A 21,588-nucleotide genomic window follows, 5' to 3' on the forward strand; every position below is an offset into this window, starting at 1 on the left:
CTCCGCCCCGGAGCGACGCCGGGACCCCCACCCACCCGGGAAGGGTCCTGACTCCCGGCCCAGCCGCTGAATGAGCCCTGAGAGGGGCAGGGACCCCCCACCCCCACCCCAGACCAACCCTGGGTGGAGCAGAACAGAACCGATTGAATCGACCCCCCCCACGGAAAACGGGAACGCGTTTCTCGCTTCCCAAACCCTCCCCGCACCGGGCCGGCCCTGCGGGGGGAGCACCTTCATCCCGACAGCCCGGCGGGCTCCGCGGAGGAGCAGGCGGCCCCTGGGGACCCCGGGCACGACTCACCGTCGCGGGACATGCCCAGCGCCAGGCATTTCTGCAGGCGGCAGTGCTGGCAGCGGTTGCGGTTGGTGCGGTCGATCAGGCAGTTCCTCTGCCGGGAGCAGGAGTAGCTGGCGTTGTTCTGCTGGCTCCTCCGGAAAAAACCCTGCGCGGGATCGGGACGGGACGGGACGGGTTGGGGAAGTGCCCGGCTGGAATGCCAGGCCCCCGCAGCCGCCCCCACCCGCCCCCAGCCGGCGGTCCCCTGGGCTCACCTTGCAGCCCTCGCAGGTGATGACACCGTAGTGGATCCCCGAGGACTTGTCTCCGCAGATCTTGCACGGGATCACCTCGATTTGGGCTGGGGAGGAGGGGGAAAGGGGGAGAACCGCGGGGGTTAATGGTGGTCAGCGCCCAGCAGGAGGAGGGAGCTGGACCCCTCCCCACGACAGCACCTGGGGAAACTGAGGCATGAGAGCTGGACCCACTGGGCAGCTCAGCCCTTCCTGCAGCCCCTGCAAGGATGCTTGCACCTCAGAGAGGTCCCCAGAAAGGCTCATACAGGGTGTGGGATACCCCCATTTGCTCCCCCATCCCCTCCAGCAGCACGAGGCAGAGCAGGAAAACCCTTGGAGCTGGGATGCTTGTGCACTGGCCTGCCCAGGACCCCGTTTTGGAATCATTCCCCTTATTTTTCAACCCGTGTGTGCACCAGGACAGGGACATCCTTTGCACGGGGACCATTCCCATCCCTGCAGCTGTGGACACTCTCCTGCCTCAGAGCTGGACCAAACAGAGGGTCTGGGCCCTCCCCATCCCCCCCAGCAGCTCCTCTGAAACCCAGGACCGATATAGCCATCCCCAGCTCAAGGTCCCGGCCCCCTTCCCCCCCCTGCAAATCCGCTTCCCTCCCCGCTTCTGCTTCGCTGGCACTGAGCTGCTAATAGGCTTCGTCCTCCTCATTTTCCAGCTGCCCCAGATCTGTGCTGGCTCTGCCCTCCCCACACGCGCCGGGGGGTGGGACACACGGGGCACCCCCGGGACTCGTACGTGCCTCCCGGCATCTCTGCACCCTCTAATCCCCGCCGCAGCCCCGCACCCCCCGGCCCGGCGCTGCTCTCGAGGGTGCTGGGCGGGCGCCGCCGCGCCAAAATAACCCCCACGGCCAGATTATGGTTATTTCCAATCTCCTGGGCCTGTGCAAATCCCTCCCCCCTCCCCGCTCGGGTAATTCCCTTCTGCCTCTCTCCTTCCCCGGGAGCCATCGGTTCTGGGAGAGGGGGGTGTGTTCTCTGGGGCCATCTCTGCGAGGGGCAGTCCCAGTGCTCGGCCAGTGCCACCTGCACCCCGGCACCCAGCAGTGTCCTGGGGTCCTCCAGTGATGTGAGGGAGGCTGGGCTGGGATGTGGAGCTTCACTGGGCACAGGGGCAGCCAAGGTGTCATCAGTCCCCCAGGGCTGCCATCGGTCCTCCATGGAGGTTATCCATCCCTCAGGGATGCAGCTGGTACCCCCAGGGATGCAACTGGTATCTCCAGGATGCACTTGGTACCCCTGGGGATGCTCAGTCCCCCAAGGATGGCCTTGGTCCCCCCAGGGCTGCCATTACTGACCCCTCAGGGGGAGGTTTGCTCCAGGCCACACTGGGGAAGGACTCACTCCACACCCAGGTGAGAGTGTGGGATGGATCCTCCTGCATCCATTGCCTCAGTGCTCGGCTCGTGTCCCGAATGCACCAGGTGATTTGGGGGGTTACCCTTCCTTCCTGAGGCTGCTGAGCTGGGCATCTCTCAGGGTTGTGTTTTATCCCCCCTGTGACTCAAAGGGGCCACATCCCAGCCCTGCCCCTCCCCAAAGCTGCTGCCTGCACCTCTGCTGTGGTTCTGGGCCTGGGGCAGCAGAGCTGGCAGGAGTGGGCAGGGAGCAGGCAGGGATGGCCAGGGCATCCTCACAGCCCCCTCAACTGCACTGGCACCACAGCCCCTTTGGCAGGGAGATGGAGGCATCCACAGGGCCCTGTGTGCCCACCCCCAAACCACCACCCAGCTCCCATGAACTGAGACACCCTCCAGTTCCCTGGGTCCTGCTGCCCCCTTCACCCACCCCTCCGGAAAGGGGATGCGACCCGCAAAGGGCGGGGACCCCTCCCCGCCCCGCCGCCCTGCCCCAAGCCCTGTCGCAGCCGCCCGGATGGGACAGCGAGGTGGTGGCATCGCGGGGGGCACAGGGAGGGGGTGCCACCCCCGGCAGGAAGCGGCGTCGGCTCGTTATGCAACGTTAATTGCAGCCGCCGGCAGAGCGGGTGATGCATCGCGGGCGCCGCGCCCTCACGCCCGCGGCCGATACTCCCGGTACCCGGAATTACCGGGCTGAGCTCGGCCTGGCACCCACCGGCACCCACCCGGCGGAGCCCGCGGGTGCCGCTCCGTGTGCCCCACCAAACCCACCCGAGCTCTCAGGGATGCTGATGCGTCGTGTGACACCGATGGCCAAACCCTGCCCCTGCACCCACGGAGGGAGGAGACCCCCCGAGAGCCCCCCGAGAGCCCCCCGAGAGCCCCCCGGAGCCAGAGCTAAGGGTGCGTGGGGATGATGCTGCCCTGGCTCCTCCTGGCGAAGGAGAAGCACTTCGACCGTGTACCCGCAGCCTTTTGGGGCTCTAATTACCGCCTGCTAATTACCCGGCCGTGCCCGCCACCGGCACCTGACCCGCTCGTAAGACGTTCGCCCCAAATAACTGACGTCGATCCGCGGCCGTAACCCCGGCGATGGCAATTACAGCCCGGGACGGCGTTTAATTGCTGCTCGGATCGTCAGCACGGGCTGAATCACCGGGTCCGCGCCCTCGGCGTCCCCTCGTGCCGCGGCCACGTCCCCCCTCGGGACCCCCGGGGCTGCCAGACCATCTCCCCTGGGACCCCTGAACACCCCCCTGGGGCGAACCCAGCGGGACGAGGAGGGATGTGGGTGCTGGCAGGGTGGCCACAGCAGCACCCTGCAGCCCCCAAATCCCGCTGTGCTCACAGCAGCCCCCACACCCCGGCTGTGCCCTCCCCCTCCCCACGGGAGCATTGGGCTCCTCCCCCCACCACGACCCTGCGAGCACCAGCCACGCTGTGCAAACGGGGGTCGTTTAGGTGGGGGAGAACCCCTTCCCCCTACCTGGGGGTGGTGGGGCAGGAAGGGAAACTCCACCCTGGGGCTAAGATAGGGAGCAGAGGAGGGGGGGAAAAAATGACCCCAAACCAAAACCAAAACCAAAGGGTTAAAAAAATAAATAACAACGATCCGCAGCCGGCAATTAAAATGTCCCGGCGGTGGTATTTGCTCTCCTCCCACTGTAAACACTTCTTGCCCAACTCCCGGCCCGCTGCCACCGGCCGGCCCTTATGTAAGTGGCCCCGTGGGCACGGTCCGGCCACGGGGCTCGGCCGTGGCGGGGCGATGGCCCCCGGTCCAGCGGCTGCGCGTGGCCCCGCGGTTGGAGCCATCCTGTCCCACTGACACACTTTTGTGCCCGCGGCCGCACGCGCTTGTGTAACCGCGGCCGTTAACCCTTCCCGGGACCGAGACGGGGCGAGGCAGGGGTCACCCCCACCTCCCGCCCCCGGGGAGGGGGGTTTCGGGGCGTTTTGGGGCGATCCCTCCAGCTGGGGACATGTGTTTGCTGCGCTGAGCTGCGGCGCTCTGTGGGGGACACGGGGCTGTCCCTGAGTAGCCCCCATGTCCCCTGTCACCCCCTGGCCCTGGCTGTGCATCCCCTCGGGCCCAGCACTGCTTGGCCCAGGCCTGGCTGGAGGCTCTGGTGGTTTCGGTAGAGACAGAGCCGCCCTCCCCGGAGCAGGACTCGGCCTTGGTCCTGCACCGGCACACCCTCCTCTCCATCGCCTCCGCCCCGAGGGCGGGCATCCCTCCTGCACCCCAAAACAAAACAAGGCAGGCCCTGCAGGATCCGGCCACGAGGGCCTGGACCTCTCCTCTGTGGTGCAGAGAGGATGGTGGCCCCATCCTCCTCCTCCTCCCCCCATCCCTTCCCTTGGCCATACGATCTCCCTGCTGTGGGGGAGTCACCCCAAAACCCTCAGCACCCCACTGAGCCCCAGGCCGTGCTGCCACTGCGCTGCTGCCGGAGGCTTTTCGGAGCTGCCCCCTCTCCCAGCAGCTCCTCTGGGTGCCCCCAGCTTGGACGTGAGCGTTCCTGGGTGGGGGAGTGTTTTTGGGGGCACTGGCAGGTCCCTGTCTGTGCAGTCCCCCAGGGCAAAGCTGCACACCCCTCATTCCACGGGGCTGGGTGCACGATACGGCCACCCCCTCCCTTGGGGTGCCATGTGAGCCCATGGTGCCCCTTGCCAGAGGCAGGGGATGAGCATCCCAGCTTCAGAGGTGGCTCCGTGGCCCTGTGGCCACCCCTGCCCCAAAGACCCCCCCCAGCTGCAGGGGCAGGTGCTTCCCCCGTGCCCTGGCTCATTACCCAGCGAGCCTGCTGGGAAAGCAGGTCTGTGCCCCATCCCACTGCTGCACTCCATCGGTGCCGTGGGGCAAGCACCTCTGGTAATTAGTGGCACCCCCACAGCCCCCTGGCACCCCCAGTCCCATCAAGGGCACTGGGATGCTACCAGGCTTCACCACCACCGTCCTCTCCCCTCCCAGGGGGTTCAGCATCCCCCTCCTCTGGTGCACCCAGAGCAGGGGATGAGTCCAGGCTGCACAGGGACTCACAGGGATCTACAATGGCCCCCCATCTCCCCGTTCCTTCCCTAAAACCCAGCTCTGCTCCTGCATTTCCTGCAGCAACCTCTGACCCTGGGAGCAACTGCTCTTCTCCACAGCCTCCAACCACGGTGGAGGTAGGAATAAATAAGGAAATAAAGGGAATTATCACTCCATTACAGCTGCTGATGGCTTTGCTTTTAACCAGGCTCCCGTGCTGCAGCACCTCGGGGTCCTCCAGCACCCCGGCATTGGGGCCATGGCTTCTGGCAAATCCCACCCCCATCCATGCATCCCAGGGAACCCCAGGGAAGCCAGGCCCATGCTGGACGCTCCCAGCCCCAGCTCCAGGAGCAGGGACAGCAGCAGCACCGGGGCCACGCAGGCAACGAGGAAGATTTAGATGACACAACTGCGGCCCTGAGCCAGGCCGGGGTGATGGAGGTGGGAACTGGTTTCCTAATTGATCAGCAAAGATTTCCTGGAAACTTTGGGCCAGAACACGGCTCAGCTGCTCTCACCCTGCCCCAGGACACCCCTTGGCAGCCTTCCCTCACGGCCACGCGGCCGGGGGGGCTTCGCAAGCACCGCAGTCCCCAGCCAGGCGCCGTTTCTCCCTGCCCGTGGCGCAGTGCGTGTCTCCAGCCGGGAAGTCGTAGCTTTGGGTGGGCGATGTGGCTCCCCCACGGCCACCCAGCCCCTGCCCCGGCCGCTCCGGTTCAGCAGCTCCCGTGCCACGCAGCGCCGTGCCAAGGCCAGCCCCAGTGGCGCAGGACACAGCCCTTTGCACTTTGGCTGGTGCAGAAGGATGGCAAAGGTGAGGCGGCGGGGAGGGGGACCTGCTGCCAGCCCGGGGTGGGGACAAACCGGGCTGAGGAGGGAGAACCCCTCCAGCCCTGCGGCTAAATCTGGGGGGAATTATCTCCCTGGGGCTAAATAAAGGCAGGAGAGCAGCTCTGCTCACCACATCCGATAAACCGGGCGAGATTTAGACATTAGCAGCTCTTTAAATAGCCGAGTTCAAAGTTAAACGTGACAGGGAGGAGGGAACAGGGGAGGAGGACGGCCTGGGGACGGGGACCACCATCTCCCCATCACTGCGCTTCACCCTCCAGGCGCTGCCCCTCCCTGGGGTTATCGGGGTCGAGGACCCCAAATCACGTCTGGATCGCTCAGGACCCCACAGAGCCAGTGGACAGCTTGCTCCTCCAGCCTCATTTTTTGGGAAGTGACAGGCGCAGCCACCCTGCGGTACCGGGGACAGGGGCAGCCGTCGTGCCGGGAGGGCCGGTGGGTGCCGGCCGAGGGCGGCCGCGCCAGCCGAGTGCACGCCGCCGAAACGGGCAGGGAAGCTCCTCCTCCGCCCTCTCTGATTTTTCCAATGACAGATCTAGGTCACTAGGACAAGTCGCAAAGGCTGCCGAGCCACCGCACGCTCCTCGCCACGCTGCTTGCAAAACAAGTGAGCAGGAGGGCTGGAAACCGTATAGGATTATACAAGGCAAAGCCTCTGCCCCGGCCCCGGCGCAGCCGCGGCGCAGGGAAGGGACAGGGGAGAGGAGCTGCCGTGGCCCCCCGGGGAACGGGGCAGAGCAGGGGCGGTTTTGGGGAGGAAAATGGAGATTGAGTCAATTTGGCGTCGCCATGCGGCATTCGGGCTTCGAGAGATGAGGACGCAGGACTGCGGGAAAAACGCCTCGCTGGGGGAAAACCATGGGATATCAGGGGGGTTTGGCCCCTAAATTAGGGTCAGCACGCAGTAAATGGGGAGGGGGGGAAAGGAAAAAAAATTATATAAAAAAAGGAAAAGTTTGCCCAGTTGTTAATTAATCCGGTGCCGGCTGTGCAAGGGCTACGTAAGAGCCAGGCGTGTGGGCAATTAGGCAGGCGTTAATGCTTCCCTCCTCACTAATAAAGGTGAAATCCTGGGGTGACGAGGGGTGGGAAGAGGGATGTGGGGGCTCACCTCGCCCTCGCCCACCCCAGTCCCACCGTTACACAAGAGTGCGGCGGTGGTGGAGCCGCAGCGCCCGCAAGAAATGGGGTCTGAGGAGCCCGAGGATGCACGTCCTGGCACCTACACCCCAAAACACACCCCCAAAACACACCACCGAGTCCTGGGGTGGCTCTAAAGCGGGGATGGAAATCCCAGCCCAGAGCGTGAGGTCCCAGCAGCTCTGTAGGAACAGAGCTGGGTCCGGCCACCGCTGCGTCACCACCACCAGGCCCCGGTGGATCGTCCGTCCCACTGGAGCCTTCCTCCCTCCATCCTCCTCCTCCCCACCGCCTGACTGGCAAAGCAGAGGGGTGACAAGTAGGAATTGTCTTTCATAACGGGAAAAACAGGCAGGTGCTGGCGCGACTCACCCCTGACCGGGACAAGGGGCACCCAAAATTGCACCCAGGTCCCTTGCCCGCCTTCGCAGGCGCCTCCCAAACTGCCCCCCGCGCCGCGGGGAGGGGGAAAAGGGGGGAAAAAACCCACAATAAATCCAGCCCTGGTGGGAGCAACATATTGAAGAGGAGATTAAGGGGTTTAGTGCGAGGAAAAGCTTAAGAGCGGGTCTAAGCCGGCGTCGGAAAGCGAAGCAAAATAAACAAGAATTTTATTCCTAACGGAGGGGGAGCTGGAGGAGGCAGAGCGGTTTGCTGAGGGTTCCCTCCTGGTCCCCCTCCGCGCAGCTGGTGCAAGTCCCCCCTTGTCCCGTTCCAGCGGGGCTGATGCGGGTCTCTCCCGTGTCCCCTTTGGGGCTGGTGTGGGGTCCCTCCCATCCCCCTCCGCGGGGCTTGTGCAGGATCACCCCTTGTCCCTCTCCAGCGAGGCTGACGCGGGTCCCCCCTTGTCCCTGTCCGCTCTGCCGCCGAGCCTCCCCCGTCCCCCTCCGCGGGGCCGCCGCGGGACCCCCGTCCCTCACCGGCGGGGTTGATGCGGGTCCCCCCGTCCCCCCGTCCCGGCTGACGTCGAGTCCCCCCCGTTCCCCTCCGCGGGGCTGTTGCGGGTCCCCCCGTCCTCCACCGGGGCCAACTTGTGCCGCTGCCCCCGGGGCCGCGCTCTCCGGTCCCCCCGCGCCCCGAGCCCCCCCAGACCCACCTCGCATCGTGTCCGCCGCGGTCAGGGCGCCGGGGGCGGCATGGGGCGCGGTGGTCCAGAGCGGCGCGGGGCGCGGCGGGGAGCGCGGGCACCGGGAGGCACCGGGCGGCACCGGGAAGCACCGGGCGGCACCGGGCGGCTCTGGCACCTGCCCCTCCGCCGCGCCGTGACCCACTTCTGCCCGAGCATGCGGCCGTTCACATGACGAGCCCGCCCCGCCCCCCCAAATCGGTTTCACTTCCAGCCCCACCTCCTGCCCTTCGTCCTCCTCCTCCTCCTCCATCCCCATCCCCGCCGCTCCGGCGCTCGGCGCTGCGCGGGCGCTGCCGGCGCCTCCCCTGGACCGGGGTCTGCGCGACCCCCGCCCGGCCGCGGCCGCGGGGGTGCCCGGCGCTGCCCCCCGGCGCTGCCCGCCCCCGGGAGGGCCGTGCCGGTGCCCGTCCTGCCCCGGCTCGCCCAGGCACGGGGCCGGCTGCGTGTGCCGCTGAATCACCGCTCCCTTGCCTCACTCCGCTCCCGCTCAGCCCCGCAACCCCCCAGATGGGTGGGGGGGTCTGCCCAGGGTGCAGCACCCGGCTCTTGGAGTGTGTGTGTGGGGGGGAATGCCGGGACCCCCATGCAGCCACCCCTTGTACCCACACCAGGGTGCAGATGCTCAGGTCCGAGGGGACATTCTGGGGGACCTGCGGGTCGGGAAGGGCGCTATGGAAGCAGTCGGAAGCTTTGGAGGTGGCAGCGAGGCATTCCCACCCTGTCCTTCGTGCTGGGATGCACACAGGTGGCTTTGTGGCTCCAGGTTGTGGCCCAGATAAGGGGGGTAAAGTGATGGTGGCCCTTGACCCCACCTGGGATGGTGGCTGTGGGGTGGCTCCAGGCCATGCAAAGCAGCCTGGCGGTGCAGGGCCGGAGGTGTCGGCACGGGGCAAAGTCCCCTGGCTGGGGTTTGTGGTGTGACTCGTGCGCCAGGTCACCAGAGTCCTCCCTGGTGCCACATCACGGGGTGGAGGTGCCTGGTCCTGGTCACGCTGGGCCAGGACTCAGGTGCCACGGATGCAGCAGTGCCTGGGGACACCCCGGGTCCTGGGGACAGTGGCACTGGCCTGGAGACCTGCTGTGTGCAGAGAGGGCATCTCCCGTGGGCATGAGCACAGTATCCACCATGGATGTGGATCTGGTATCCACCATGAGCGTGGATGTGGGATCTACCATGGGCATGAACGTGCCATCCACCAGGGGCATGGGCCCAGCACCCGTCACGGACATGGACCTGGCATCCACCACAGCCATCAGCCATGGAACGTGGCGTCCCCACGGGCACGAGTGTGGCATCAGTCATGGCCAGCAGCATGGCATGGCCCTGGCCACCACATCACCCACCATGGGCACAGAGGTGACACCCACCACGGGCACAGATGCAGCCGCCATCACCACACAGGTGGCATTGCTACCTCCTCCCCACACGCCCCTCCTGCCCTCACAGCTTGGCCCTGAGGGGGCACCTCAGCCCCCAGACCCTCCAGCTAAACCATTTAATGACAGCTGAGGAGGGTGATTTCAGCCCACACTCGTCCCAAAGCCTGGGCTGAGCGGGGGGTGCAGGGATGCTCTGAGGCTCCCCCACCGCTCCGGGAGCTGTCCCCCGCTCTGGCGCAGGGGCTGAGCCGTGGTGGCACTCTGTGTGCTCCCACCCGTGTTACCACCTCGCTCTGCCCCCCGCGCTGTGCCGGGGAGGGGGACACGGGCTGGGGGGTGGAGGGGGCGGAGGGGGCCGGGCCGCCCGCCGCGCTCCAGCGCTGCTGTCTGACATGATTTCGCTGATGGCGATTGGGAACGGGTTCGCTGCTCTCGCCGGTCGGATTCGCTCCTTCCTCCCGGCTTTCCCTCCCTCCTCCCGCCGCGCTCCGCATGGATGGGCACGCAGACGGGACGCGGGGCGACGGCTCGTTCCAGGCTCCGCTGCCAGCGCGGCTCCTGCGAGCGCAGCCCCGGATGGAGCCAGGAATCCCACCCCGGCACGGCCCGGGCAGGGGCAGCCCCGCTGCCGTCCCCGGGGGTCACGGGAGCTGCCCAAAGGAGGTCACCCTCATTAGCCCCATTTCAGATGGGGAAACTGAGACCGGGAGCAACGCGGTGACTCCTCGAGGCACGCGGGGTCCGGCCCCGGCCAACTCGCCCCTCCCAAAAAGGCGGTCGCCGATTGCCGCTGTTGGGACAGTCGCGGCCGAATCGCGCCAGAGCGGGAGGGAAAATAGTCCCCGAGCGCTCGGCGCAACCCAAAAGTATGGGGTTACATAAGCGGCACCACACCTGCTGTGAGCAACGCGGGACCCACGCACCCATCCACGCACCGCTCCCGCCGCCGGCCCCTTAACCCTTCGAGTGCGGGGCCCGGACCAGCACACACAGGCGTGGGCACGAGCCGAGGGGAGCCCCGGGGGAGCAGGAGATGCTGCAGATGCACCCCAGCAAGTGCTGGGTGCTGCAGCTCTGGTACCCGGCCCCGCGGGTTTGGGGCCACGGGCGGGAGGTGGAGAGGCTACAGCAGAGCAGGACCCCTTTTCTCGTGAGCGGGGTCTCACCCCACAGAGTCGGCCACCTTTAAATTGGGGTCCTGGTGCCACCAAAGCCAGAACGAGGAGGAGCCAGTTCACTGGTTGTTGAGCCCCTGGAGCAGCATTTGCTCCTGACAGAGGAATGACCTCCCCTCCCCTTGCCCAGGGCTGTTTTGGCTGTGGCAGCACTGGAGGTCACCGAACCTCCCCCTACAAACCATCTCCCCCTCCCCTCGCTGCTGTGGGAGCTGGTGCTGCTCTGCTCACAGCCCCTCACCCCAGGACCCACCCAGTGCCATTCCCAGTGACTGGGAAGCAGCAGGAATGGAGGGACCAGTCCTGCCATGGGTGCTGCCAGATCCCGACTCAGTGCCAGGAGCTGCACCCCTCGAGGCAGTGCTGGGGGACAGGTCCAGCAGGGCTGGATCCAGCCCATCACAGGTGGCACCAGCAGCCCTGGGCATCAGCGGCGCGAGCAGGACTCGGCCACTGGGAAGAGATAAAGAAGCAAAAACTGCCACTCTCCACCATCCAGCCCTTCTCCTCCTCCTCCTCCCCCTCCTGGCCCGGCTTCACCACCAGCTCTCTGTGGTCAGGGCCAGGGCACTGCCAGACGTTGAAGTTGGCATCACTGGCACGACTCCATCGCCAGGATCGGCCCAGTCGGCCCCTGTGGCTGGCCTGGAGGTGAGCAGAGCAGGAATTTGGGATGACACCATCACCTCTTAATCACTGTTTGCTCCCGCTCATGCCCCACCCAGCGAGAGGGGAACCCTCCACCAGCATCACCCGTCCTGCACCCACAGCCCCTCACCCCCGTGGGGACCCCTGAGCCCCCACCAGGGCTGTGCCCCGTGCTCGGTGGTCCCTGGGCTGGCACAACTGGCCCCGTGGTGGCCCTGCCAAGGGCTCCCTGCCATGGGCACTGCCAGGCTCTGCTCCTCGCCGTGACTCAGTTTCCCGTCGGGAATGCTGACCTGCCCGGTGGGGAGTGGGTCACAGGGTGAACCCACGGACAGGGGGCCACAGCTCTGGTGTCCCCAGATCTGCTCCTCAGGTGCCAGCGTGGGGATGTGCCCCATGGCAGCCCCTCAGACCCAGGGCTGGGCAGGAGCCCTGTCCCTCAGCCCCGGGGCTGGGCTCTGGGTGTGGGCAGTGGGGGCAGAGAGGCTGTGGCACCTGCAGCCTTATTGTGGCCCCCTGGCTGTGGGGGCAACACCACAGAGCCCCTCCCCACCCCCCAATCAGGGACAGGGTCCCACTGCTTTGTCCTCTCCATGGCGTCGGTGCCACCCTCCCTGCCAACCCCACTGTCAGAGGAGGATGGGCAGGGCAGGACGAGGGTGCCCTGGCTGTGCCAGGCAGGGCCTGTGCCCTCAGACCTTGGGGACGAGATGAGGCTTTGCCGCCTGTGCCGGTCCTGGCAGCCAGCGGGATGGGGAATGGTGCTGGGCACGTGGCACTGCCACAGCGGCGTTGAGTCACCGTGTCCCAGCACCGCTTATGCAAAGGCTGCCACGGGCTGTGGGGCCGTGGGGTGATGGTGTGGGGCTTTGGGGCCGTGGGGCTGTGGTGTGGGGCCATGTGGTCTTGGGGTTGAGAGGTGGCAGTGCCGTGGGGATGTGGTGTGGGGCCACAGCACGGGGCTGTGGGGCTGTAGGGCCGCGGGGCAGGGCGGGTGCCACTCGGGCACACTGCAAGGACAAAGCAGGGCACAGAGAAGGGGGAAACTGAGGCAGCACTGGGGGACACCCCCGAGTCCCGGTGCCCAGGCGGGGCCGGGGGGCAGCGGGGCCGGGTTGTAAGCGGAGCCCCCGGGCTGGCCTGACCCGCTGCCGCTCACGTAACGCCCACCCGGTGCTTATGCAATGGCTGCTGCCGTGTGGCGCTGAGGGACACCCGACGCCGCGGCAATTACCCGGCCCCTAATCAGCGGCGACGCTGCATAACGAGGCTAATTGGAGCCGCGGCCAGCAGAGCTGCCGGGGAAGGGACGTTCGGTCTCATCCCGCACCCGGAGGGGTGCCCCGAGCAATTAGTGACTTCCTCAGGGGCTGGGGGGGCAGTCATGGCCGGGCTGGGCCCTGCTGTGGCCCGGGCACAGGTTAGGGGTGCCCGTGGGGTGGGACCCTTTGGCTGGAGTGTGGCATCCCTGTCCCTGCCTGTATCTCCATCCCTGCCTGCATCCCTGTCCCTTCCTGCATCCCTGTCCCTTCCTGCATCCCTGTCCCTGCCTGCATCTCCATCCCTGCCTGCATCCCCATCTCTGCCTGCATCCCCATCCCTGCCTGCATCCCTGTCCCTTCCTGTAGCCCTGTCCCTGCCTGTATTCCCATCCCTGCCTGTATCCTTTCCCCCGCCTGCATCCCCATCTCTGCCTGCATCCCCATCCCTGCCTGCATCCCCATCTCTGCCTGCATCCCCATCTCTGCCTGCATTCCCATCCCTGCCTGCATCCCTGTCCCTTCCTGTAGCCTTGTCCCTGCCTGTATTCCCATCCCTGCCTGCATCCTTGTTTCTGCCTGTGTCCCCATCAATTTCTGCATTCCCATCTCTTTTTTCATGCCTGTCTCTGTTTGCATCTCCATCCCTGCCCGCATCCCCAGCCCTTTCTCCATCCCCATCCCTGCCTGCATCCCCAGCCCGTTCTCCATCCCCATCCCTGCCTGCATCCCCATTCCGTTCTCCATCCCCATCCCTGCCCGCATCCCCTGCCCACACTCCCTGGCTCAGCGATGCTCCAAGTAGGTCAGTGGGCCGAGGCGCTGGGTGGCCGTGGGGGCTGCAGCACCAGCCCCGGGGGGTTCTTTCCTTTATCCCTGGCTGCCCTCGCCCCCCACTGATCCCACCTCCCTGCTGGCCCCACTGAGTCCCCGGGGGGTGGGGGGGCCAAAGCAGCATCTCCCTCTCCAGGCTGCAGAGCCCTCACACCTCATCGCACAGATGATTCCCGAATAACGGCACCTGGAGGAGGGTCCTGTCCCCCACCCTCTCCCCGCAGCCCCGGGGTGCTCAGCCCGGCGGCGGGGGGTGCAGGGGGGCTCCCCAGGCAGCTCCCCCCGGCACCCGCCCCCGGCTCGGGCAGCGCAGCCCCCGCCCGGCCCCGGCCCGGGCACCGCGCGGCGCTGCCGAATCTCCAGCGTCGTAATTAGGAGATAAACAGGAAAGAGGGAAGGGGCAGATTTCATATTCCGCCCCGATCCCTCCGGGACACATAAAAGCGGAGTGGGGGGACTCGAGGGGGCTTTTTTCCCACTTGTTTCTGCTGAATCAAACATTTTTCCTCCTGCTTAGAAGATTTCCTGGCTCCCCCCGCCTCCCGTCCCCCCCTCCCCGCTCCCGCCTTAATGAGGTTTTGCTGTAAAAGTCTCCGAGCCTCAACCATGGCCTTGAGTTAATCTCCAGGCACCTTCAAAGCCGGGTTGTTCCTACGCCCCCCCCTCACACCCCACTCCAGCCCCTCCTTTGCCTCCATCTTTTTGAACTTCCCAGGCACAAAATCGCTGAGTTTCGTGTGATGCCGCTTCTCCCGTGCCCGGCGGCGAGCACAGGGGTCCCGGGGCACCCTGGGGGGCACGAGGCAGGGACACAGTCCCCGGGGCTGGGGCAGGGATGTGGGATTTGGGGGCTCCCTGAGGGTGTCCCTCCGGGCAGAAAAGCAGCCTGCCTTTGAGAGGAGCCCCCAAACTGGGGTGAGAAGGGGATATTTTCAGATTTTATTCTATTGTGAAATTACCACCAAAAAATTGCCCTCGGTTCGGGGCCCGGAGCCACCCTTGCCACCGACAGTGGAGCTCTGGGGACTGGTGACACTGCGGTGTCACCCTGTGGGACAGGCAGAGGACAGGGGGTGCAGGCAGGTGCCCGTTGGGGGCTGAGCTGGGGGCAGAGGAGCTGTGAGGGTGCCAGGAGCGTTCCCCCACCCAGGGCTTGACCAGGGGTGTCTGTGGGACTCTGGGATGGCAGTGGTGGCAGGAGGACAGTGCTGGTAGAGGGTCCCATCCTGGCTCTGCCGTGTGAGCCAGCTGCTTCCTGGGAAAGGGGTTTGGAAGCTGAGCAGCCCCTTCAGCACATCCCTGCAGCTGGGACAGCACCCCACGGGCTGGGTGTGGGCTGCAGGCTGGTCCTCAGGGCACCCATCCATCCCTGGGGCCTTTGGGCAGTGCCAGCCCTCCCTACAGCTGTGGGGGTGCTCGGCTCCAACCACAGCAGGCCCAAAACCCCGGGAATGGGAGGAGCAGGAGCTGATGGCACCTGAATTTCTCAAGCATGAGGTGCTGCACCCACCCACCAGTGCTGGAGCCGTCGGGCACCTCAGGGCTCCCTCCTCCTGCCCATCGGTGCCCTGGGCTGCCCAGCGTGCCCATACCTGGGTGTCCTGTTCCAGAGCTGATCTGGAGGCTTTAGTGCAAGTTAATCCCAGCAATCCCTTAATGCCAGGGACTGAAATAGGAAAGATCAGTAGGTCAGTGGGAAAAGCTCTTGGCCAAAGTTAACGTGTTAATGCAGGGAGAAGGCGAGGGAAAGAGCAGGGAGAGGAAAGTGCCCGGGGGGCTGCTCTGGCTTCTCCCCCTGCCTGGGCTCCAGTCACTCCCCATCCTGCTGATTTGGGGATGCCAAGCACTGCTGGGCCGGGGAGGCTCTGCAGCTCGTGGCCTGCTGCAGTCTGGGGAGGGAAGGGAGGTTTTTCCCCTCTCGCAGGACACCCCAAGCCCAGCACTCTCGTCCCTGGCTGTGGTTAAACCCCGCTCTCCAGAGGGGAAAGGTTGAGATTAGCGCCGGCACCGCTGAGCGGCCCTAATTAGGGCTTGGCAGGCTCCCACCTTGGCCCCGTAAGCACCTTTTTGGCCGCTGCTCTGGAAAAAGCTGTGCTGGAGGACTTAGCTTTTAATGCAGCCAAAGCCCAGGTGAGCCACCCACCCTGCCCAGCACCAAGGGCTCGATCCCAGCCCTGGCTGAGGGTCTCAGCTCTGGCTATGGCCCCAAACCTGGCTGTGACCCCCTGGGTGGCCCCACACCAGACCCCCCCAAACCCGGTGCTGGTGCCAGTGCATCCCAACAGGAACCACGGCAGGGCCCTTCCCTGCATCCCCAGCTGCCTTCCCCTGGGCTGGGTGCTTTTGGGCAATAATATCGCTATGGGAGCAGTTTCCTTAAATCCATCTTTGTTACCACAAGCAGCTTAGCACCAGAAACTCTCTTCCTCTCTGTTCTTTTAATACGATCCCGGCTTAGCAGAGCCCCGGGCTTAGCCACTGCCCCTGCAGTGCAAGTGAGGAGAGGACAATTAAATAATATGAAAGCAGAAAACAAAGGGCTCTGCTTGATTTAAGCAGCTGGAGGGGGGTGGTGGGGGTGGCCCAGCCCTGCCCCGGGGGAGCTGTTGGGGTTACCTGTGGAGGGGGACGCTGGGTGGGGGGGCACAGGGCGGGGTCCCTCAGGGATGCCCTGTTTTTAGGGGTCAGTGGGTCAGGGATGCTCCTGCTGGCAGATCCCAAGGGAGCCCAGCGCGGACACGAGGTGCCTCGAGCACCTCACTCTGCTTCTTGGTGGGAAATATTCCCATCTCCTGGAGTTTTCCCACCTTGGGCTCTGCCAGAACCAGCGAGCGACCTGGGTGGGGGCACTCAGTGGCAGCCTCACACCAAGACATGGGCCTTCCCCAGCGTTCCCAGCCCAGTAGAGCCCAGGATGGCGCTTCCCGGCTGCCAGGCTGTGCCCGTGGGCTGGGGGGGTTCCCGTTCATCCCCTGGCACGGCCGGGCTGGCTCCAGCGGCCGCAACCACGGCTCACCTTGGACTCCGCTCCCGGCACGGCCCAGCGCCCGCCTGGGTTGCTGGGGAGACGGGCTGGTTTATTTACCATCGGGGCTGCGATAAGGAGCGTGGAAGGGGAGGAGGAACACAGGGTGTCCAATGTGCCTGACCCACTTTTCCATCGCCCGGGCGCCGCTCGCCCTCGGCTATTGGGTTGCAGCGGCGCGAGTGCGGGGCGTCCTTCCTTCCCAAACCCCGCTTTTCCCCCCGGAGCTGCTCGGGAGCAGGGGGTTGAAAGCAGCTCCGGGGTGAGGACGCGCGTGGGGGGCTCTGCTGGACGGGGCTCCCCGCGGCCCCCGCCGGCGCTGGCACAGTGGCCCAGATCTGCCATTCCGCATGGCTGGCCCGGCCGTCCCCCGGGCCGGGCGCCGGCAGGCAGGGCGCTCGCTCGGCGCCTCTCGCGCCCGCCCGCTAATCCGACATGACTCTTCCATTAGAGACGAGAGGCCGGCAAAGAGCTTTTCGGTGTAGGAATTAACTCCTTCTCCCACCCCCCCCCCCACAGGAGCTCCCCGGCCCTGGAGCGTCGGCTCCGGCTCCGTCGCGCGTGGGCGCGTGGCCCGGGGTCTGCGGGGTATAAGGGGGGTTATCTCTGCCCTCCTCCTCCTCCCCCCGCGTTGTCGCCCCCAGCCTGGTGGTGGGCTGGTTCCCTGTGGGGCCTTGGAGGTGCGTCTCCCATCCTCCTCCTCCTGGGAATGCGGGATGGGAGCAGAGACCTGGCATTGCGGTGCCAGGGGGTGTCAGAGCCAGGCTCCACTGGCCCCAGCCCAGTCGCCATTCCAGTCCCTATCCCAATCCCCAGCCCAGCCCCCAGCCCATTTCCCATCCCAGTCCCCAGCCCAGTCCCCATCCCACTCCCTATCCCAGTCCCCAGTCCAGTCCCTATTCCATTCCCCATCCCAGTCCCCATCCCAGTCCCCATCCCAGTCCCTATCCCAGTCCCCAGCCCATTCCCCAGCCCATTCCCCATCCCGTTCCCCATCCCAGTCCCCAGCCCTGCCTGCAGCGCAGCCGCTTCCCTCATTGATCTCCTCTCCTGTTGTTAATTATCGGCTCCAATCGAGCCAGATCAGAGCCGTGGCTCCCTGCAAACAGCCTGTTGTGGTTTCAGCCGTCCTCCCCCCTGCCCTGGGGCGCTGGGGCTGCTGGGGAGCAGATGGGACCCGAACAGGAGCCCAGGGAGCTGGGGGTGGGCAGGATCCCTGAGCAGGGGGACACGGTGGGGTCTGATGTCAGGGGGCTGAGCCCAGTCCAGGAGCCAGCACGTGGACCCGTGAAGGGAACAAAAGTCCCAGCTCAGAGGTTCCAGTTCCTCACATCACCTGCGATGCTGGGGGACAGCAACGGTGGCTGCAGCAGCAGAGAAACGTGGGGTCAGCACACAGCAGAGTTCCACCCCCAGGGCCACCCCCTGCCTCAGGGACAGCCACCTCCCCACACCGGGGCAGAGCTGTCCCTCGTGTCCCTGCTCCCTGGGAGCCACCCAGGGGAGGTGACAGCAGTCCTTGGTCCCCTGCTCCAAGGACAGGCCCCAGCATCCTTCCAGTAGGGAAGCAAAGCTGATCCTGCCAGGTGCTGAGTCCCGGGGGGGGAGCACCCACACCCAGCCTCCTCCTGCCCCTCCCTTGGCCACTCTTCCCATCAGCGTGCCCAGGGCTGGGCTCTGTACCTGGGTGGAGCTCAGGAGCCCGCTGATGTCCCGTTCTCTTGCCCGTGGCCCTGGAAAATGCCTGGAGGGAGGGCTGGGCTCATCCCCAGGGTACAGGGGGACACCGAGGCACAGAGAGAGGCAGGGACGTGCACCAGGACAGGCTCTGCCCTGGCAAAGGTGGAGGCTCCAGGGCATCCCTGGAGCCCTGTCCCCACCACGGGGGGCTCTGCTGCCCTCGGGGTCCAGCTAAGGGGGCTCCAGAGGCAGCCCCCACCCTGAGCAGCCCCCCTAAAGCTGCTGAAGAACAGGCAGGGAGCTGCTCAGGACGGGCTCCAGGGGAGGGGCTGCACTGGGGCAGAGTTGTCACCACCCCCTCCCCTCACTGCTGGCTCTCCGGGGGTCTGGGGACCTCGTGCCATCCCGGGCTGGCTCCATTGGCACCAGGATCCCGTGTGACACTGGCTGTGAGCACCTGGCTCACGGCGGGGATGTCCCAACGGAGAGCTGATCTGGATCCCAGCCACCCCCGTGGCCCTCACCTCCTGTGCCACTACATGGCCCTGGCAAAGTGACATCCAGCCAGGGGACAGCCCTGCAATGGGCAGGGAGGGCAGGACTGGGGACAGCTGCTGTCCTTGTCCCTACTAGTGACCCCAGCCTAGCCCAGCCCAGCCCAGGGTGGGCACTCCAGGCCCCCCACATGGCGCTTTGGGACCTGCTGTGTGGGACAGCCACCAAAACCAGTTTGGGGGGTCACCCTGGAGACCCCCAGCCCCTCTCCTGGAGTCTCCTGATCCCCCTGGAGCAGAGACATGCCCAGAAGGACCTGACGTCTCCTCCCAGCTTGGCCAGGAGGACTCTTGGGCTGCAGACTGGGGTGTCATCACCCTTTTTCCACCCATGATGGCTCAGACTCCATGGCAGGGTGGGAATGCAGCAGCAGTGGAGGAAACCCTCCCCAAAATCCCAGTGCAGAGCCACCCATGAAATATTCAGGCTGCTCTGTGCCATCCTCGCCTTCGGAAGCACCATGAATATTGCAGGGGGGCATTAAAGTTTCAGGGCTGCCACGTTCCAGGACGCTGCCACCATGGGGAGCCCCTCTGCTGGGACGTGGCACGGCTCTGCCAGGCTCCACTGACCTGCTTCTCTCTGCTTTGCCCCCAAAACAGGTGGTTGGGATGGGCTGAAGTGCTCCAGTTCGACTCAGAGCTCCTCATTGCGTCTGTGGGATGGAGCAGCACAGCCCAGGGCAGAGCCAGAGGAGGCTGTGGGGTCCTGCAGCACCGGGGACACGCAGAGCTCGTGGCCACCCCATCCCACCCCAATCTTGGCCATGCTCCCCACTGCCCCCACGGCAGCTCTGCGGCCCTTCCAGGCGCAGGGAGAGCTCCCTGAGCACCTCAAGGGTTTCATCCTCCATGTCACGAGCTTTCCAGGTCAGTCCCCACCAGAAGGGATCGTTCCCTTCTCATCCGCCCGCTCTCATAACTTGGCTCTTCCCGTGTTTATATAACAGCGGCGTCTCCTGCGGACTGGGGAGAGAATTGGCCGGGGAGAAATAATGAGGATAATTCAAGTCATTTGGGAAGATGAGGTTTGCAAGGTGCCCAGCGTCTTCCACCTTTTACATGTTGTCTCTAATCATCTGCAATCTCGGACGGCCATTGATGGAGCCCGTTGCTGTGGCGACGGATGAATAGCCCTGGGATTGTACCATGCCAAAAAAGTGCTGTCCTTCCCATCAAAACAACAACAAACAACAAAAATATCATTCTGTTCAGGAAATTAAGCAGTTTGCAACCAAATAGCGGTGTGTCTGAAAAGGCTCCTGCGTCCGTCCTTCCCTCCCGGCTCCCGCGGCCACCCTGGGTTTGTCAGGAACATGCCCAGCGCCCCGGAGAGCCCTTTGTGTGCGCCAGACAAGGAGAAGGTGGTAATTGCAAAGGGGGTTTCTAACCCACTGAGCCTTTTAAAAGGATTTGATGCCCCCCTACACCTCTCTGCTGGCCCAGATGTGTGTCACGCAGGCAGGGAGCGGGGCCGGCGCAGCACTGGGTTAATGTGTTAGCTGTGCAAGGTGGGGGAGAGCAGGGCTGGGATCCACAGCAGAGGGAAGGGGTGATGGCCAGTGCCCAGGAAGGGGTGATGGTCAGTGCCTGGGCAGGGTGTCAGGGCTCGGGCCCCGCTCATTCCCTGAGGAAGGGGCGATGCTCGGAGCTGGCACGGGGCTCCCACGCTGCAGGGGAGCGTGGCCAAGGCCAGGTGAGGAGCACAGGGCTCCTGCTGTCATCAACCACCGTGGTTTCCTGTATAAATTCCCTCCCAAGGGCAACTTGGCCAACTCTCAAGGCAATGTCTCTCAACTCTCAGAGCACACACGTTCTCCTTCCTCCCCAGCTGTTTGTGGGGCATCTCCTGAGGTGGCAGCTGGAGGCACTGCCATCGAGCTGTGCCGTGGGTGTGGGGAGCACAGCCTGTGGGGATGAGGCTCCAGGCCAGGAAGGGAAGGATTTGGGGTCTGCTCAACCAGGGATCGACCCTGGACTTGGGTTTGGCTCTGGGGATGGAGGTGTTTGATCCTCCCCATGCTGGAACCACACTGCCACATTTCAGTGCCACCTGTGGGTACTTGTAGAATCCCAGAATGGTTTGGGTTGGGAGGGACCTTAAAGATCATCCAGTCCCACCCCCTGCCATGGGCAGGGACACCTTCCACTAGCCCAGGTTGCTCCAAGCCCTGTCCAACCTGGCCTTGGACACTTCCAGGGATCCAGGGGCAGCCACAGCTGCTCTGGGCAACCTGTGCCAGGACCTCAGTGGGTCCCTGTGCACCCAACAGTGATGGGATCATGGAATCACAGAATCCCAGAATGTTCTGAGCTGGGAGGGACCCACAGGGATAGTCCTGTCCAACTCCTGGCCCTGCCCAGAACACCCCAACAATCCCCCCTGTCCCTCAGAGTGTTGTCCAAACGCTCCTGGAGCTCTGGCAGCCTTGGGGCCGTGCCCACTGCCCTGGGGAGCCTCTGGGGGAAGAACCTTTCCCTGAGATCCATCCCAACCCCCCTGGCACAGCTCCAGCCCTTCCCTGGCTCCTGTCCCTGGTCCCAGAGCAGAGCTCAGCGCCTGCCCCTCCGCCTGCCCTCGGGAGGAGCTGCAGCCCCCGAGGAGTCTCCCCTCAGTCTCCTCTGCTCCAGCTGAACAAACCGAGTGTCAGGGATGTATTTGGTGTAACTGGGAGCTGTGTGACTGACGCTCATCCTGCAAGAGTGTAAGAAGCCAAACTGCTGTAGGGCAAGTGCCCAGCTGGCAATGTGGGAGTGCCCCGGGGCGCAGCGGGGTTGGAGCCAGTCCCTGTGCATTGGGGCAGCGGGGAGGAGGAGGGAGAAGGAGGGGTGGGTACGTGGAGAGAAAACATTTTAGAGGACCCTGAGGATGAGAAACGAGCCAAGTTCGTGCGGCTCCATCCCCTCGTCGGGCAAGAGCCGA

General features: G+C 65.2%; 2 protein-coding genes across 2 annotated transcripts in view; both read right to left on the reverse strand.

Moving 5' to 3' along the window:
• The window catches only part of LOC126643195 (nuclear receptor ROR-beta-like), a 16,581-nt gene extending 8,351 nt beyond the window's left edge, over positions 1-8,230 (reverse strand). Inside the window, exons 1-3 of the mRNA XM_050321439.1 lie at positions 8,078-8,230; positions 553-638; positions 302-443 (exon numbers count right to left, since the gene is read on the reverse strand). Of these exons, the coding sequence (XP_050177396.1) occupies positions 302-443; positions 553-638; positions 8,078-8,084 (235 nt within the window). The 5' untranslated portion in view covers positions 8,085-8,230. The remainder of the gene's footprint in view (positions 1-301; positions 444-552; positions 639-8,077) is intronic.
• SCAMP4 (secretory carrier membrane protein 4) overlaps positions 1-21,157 on the reverse strand; it is a 51,196-nt gene extending 30,039 nt beyond the window's left edge. Inside the window, exon 1 of the mRNA XM_050321467.1 lies at positions 21,139-21,157. The gene's annotated coding sequence lies outside the window, so the exon portion shown is untranslated. The remainder of the gene's footprint in view (positions 1-21,138) is intronic.
• Between the last annotated feature and the right edge of the window lie 431 nt (positions 21,158-21,588).

Source organism: Myiozetetes cayanensis, unplaced genomic scaffold, assembly GCF_022539395.1.
Source record: "Myiozetetes cayanensis isolate MyiCay16 unplaced genomic scaffold, myiCay2020 scf26, whole genome shotgun sequence".
NCBI classification, from domain to species: domain Eukaryota; kingdom Metazoa; phylum Chordata; class Aves; order Passeriformes; family Tyrannidae; genus Myiozetetes; species Myiozetetes cayanensis.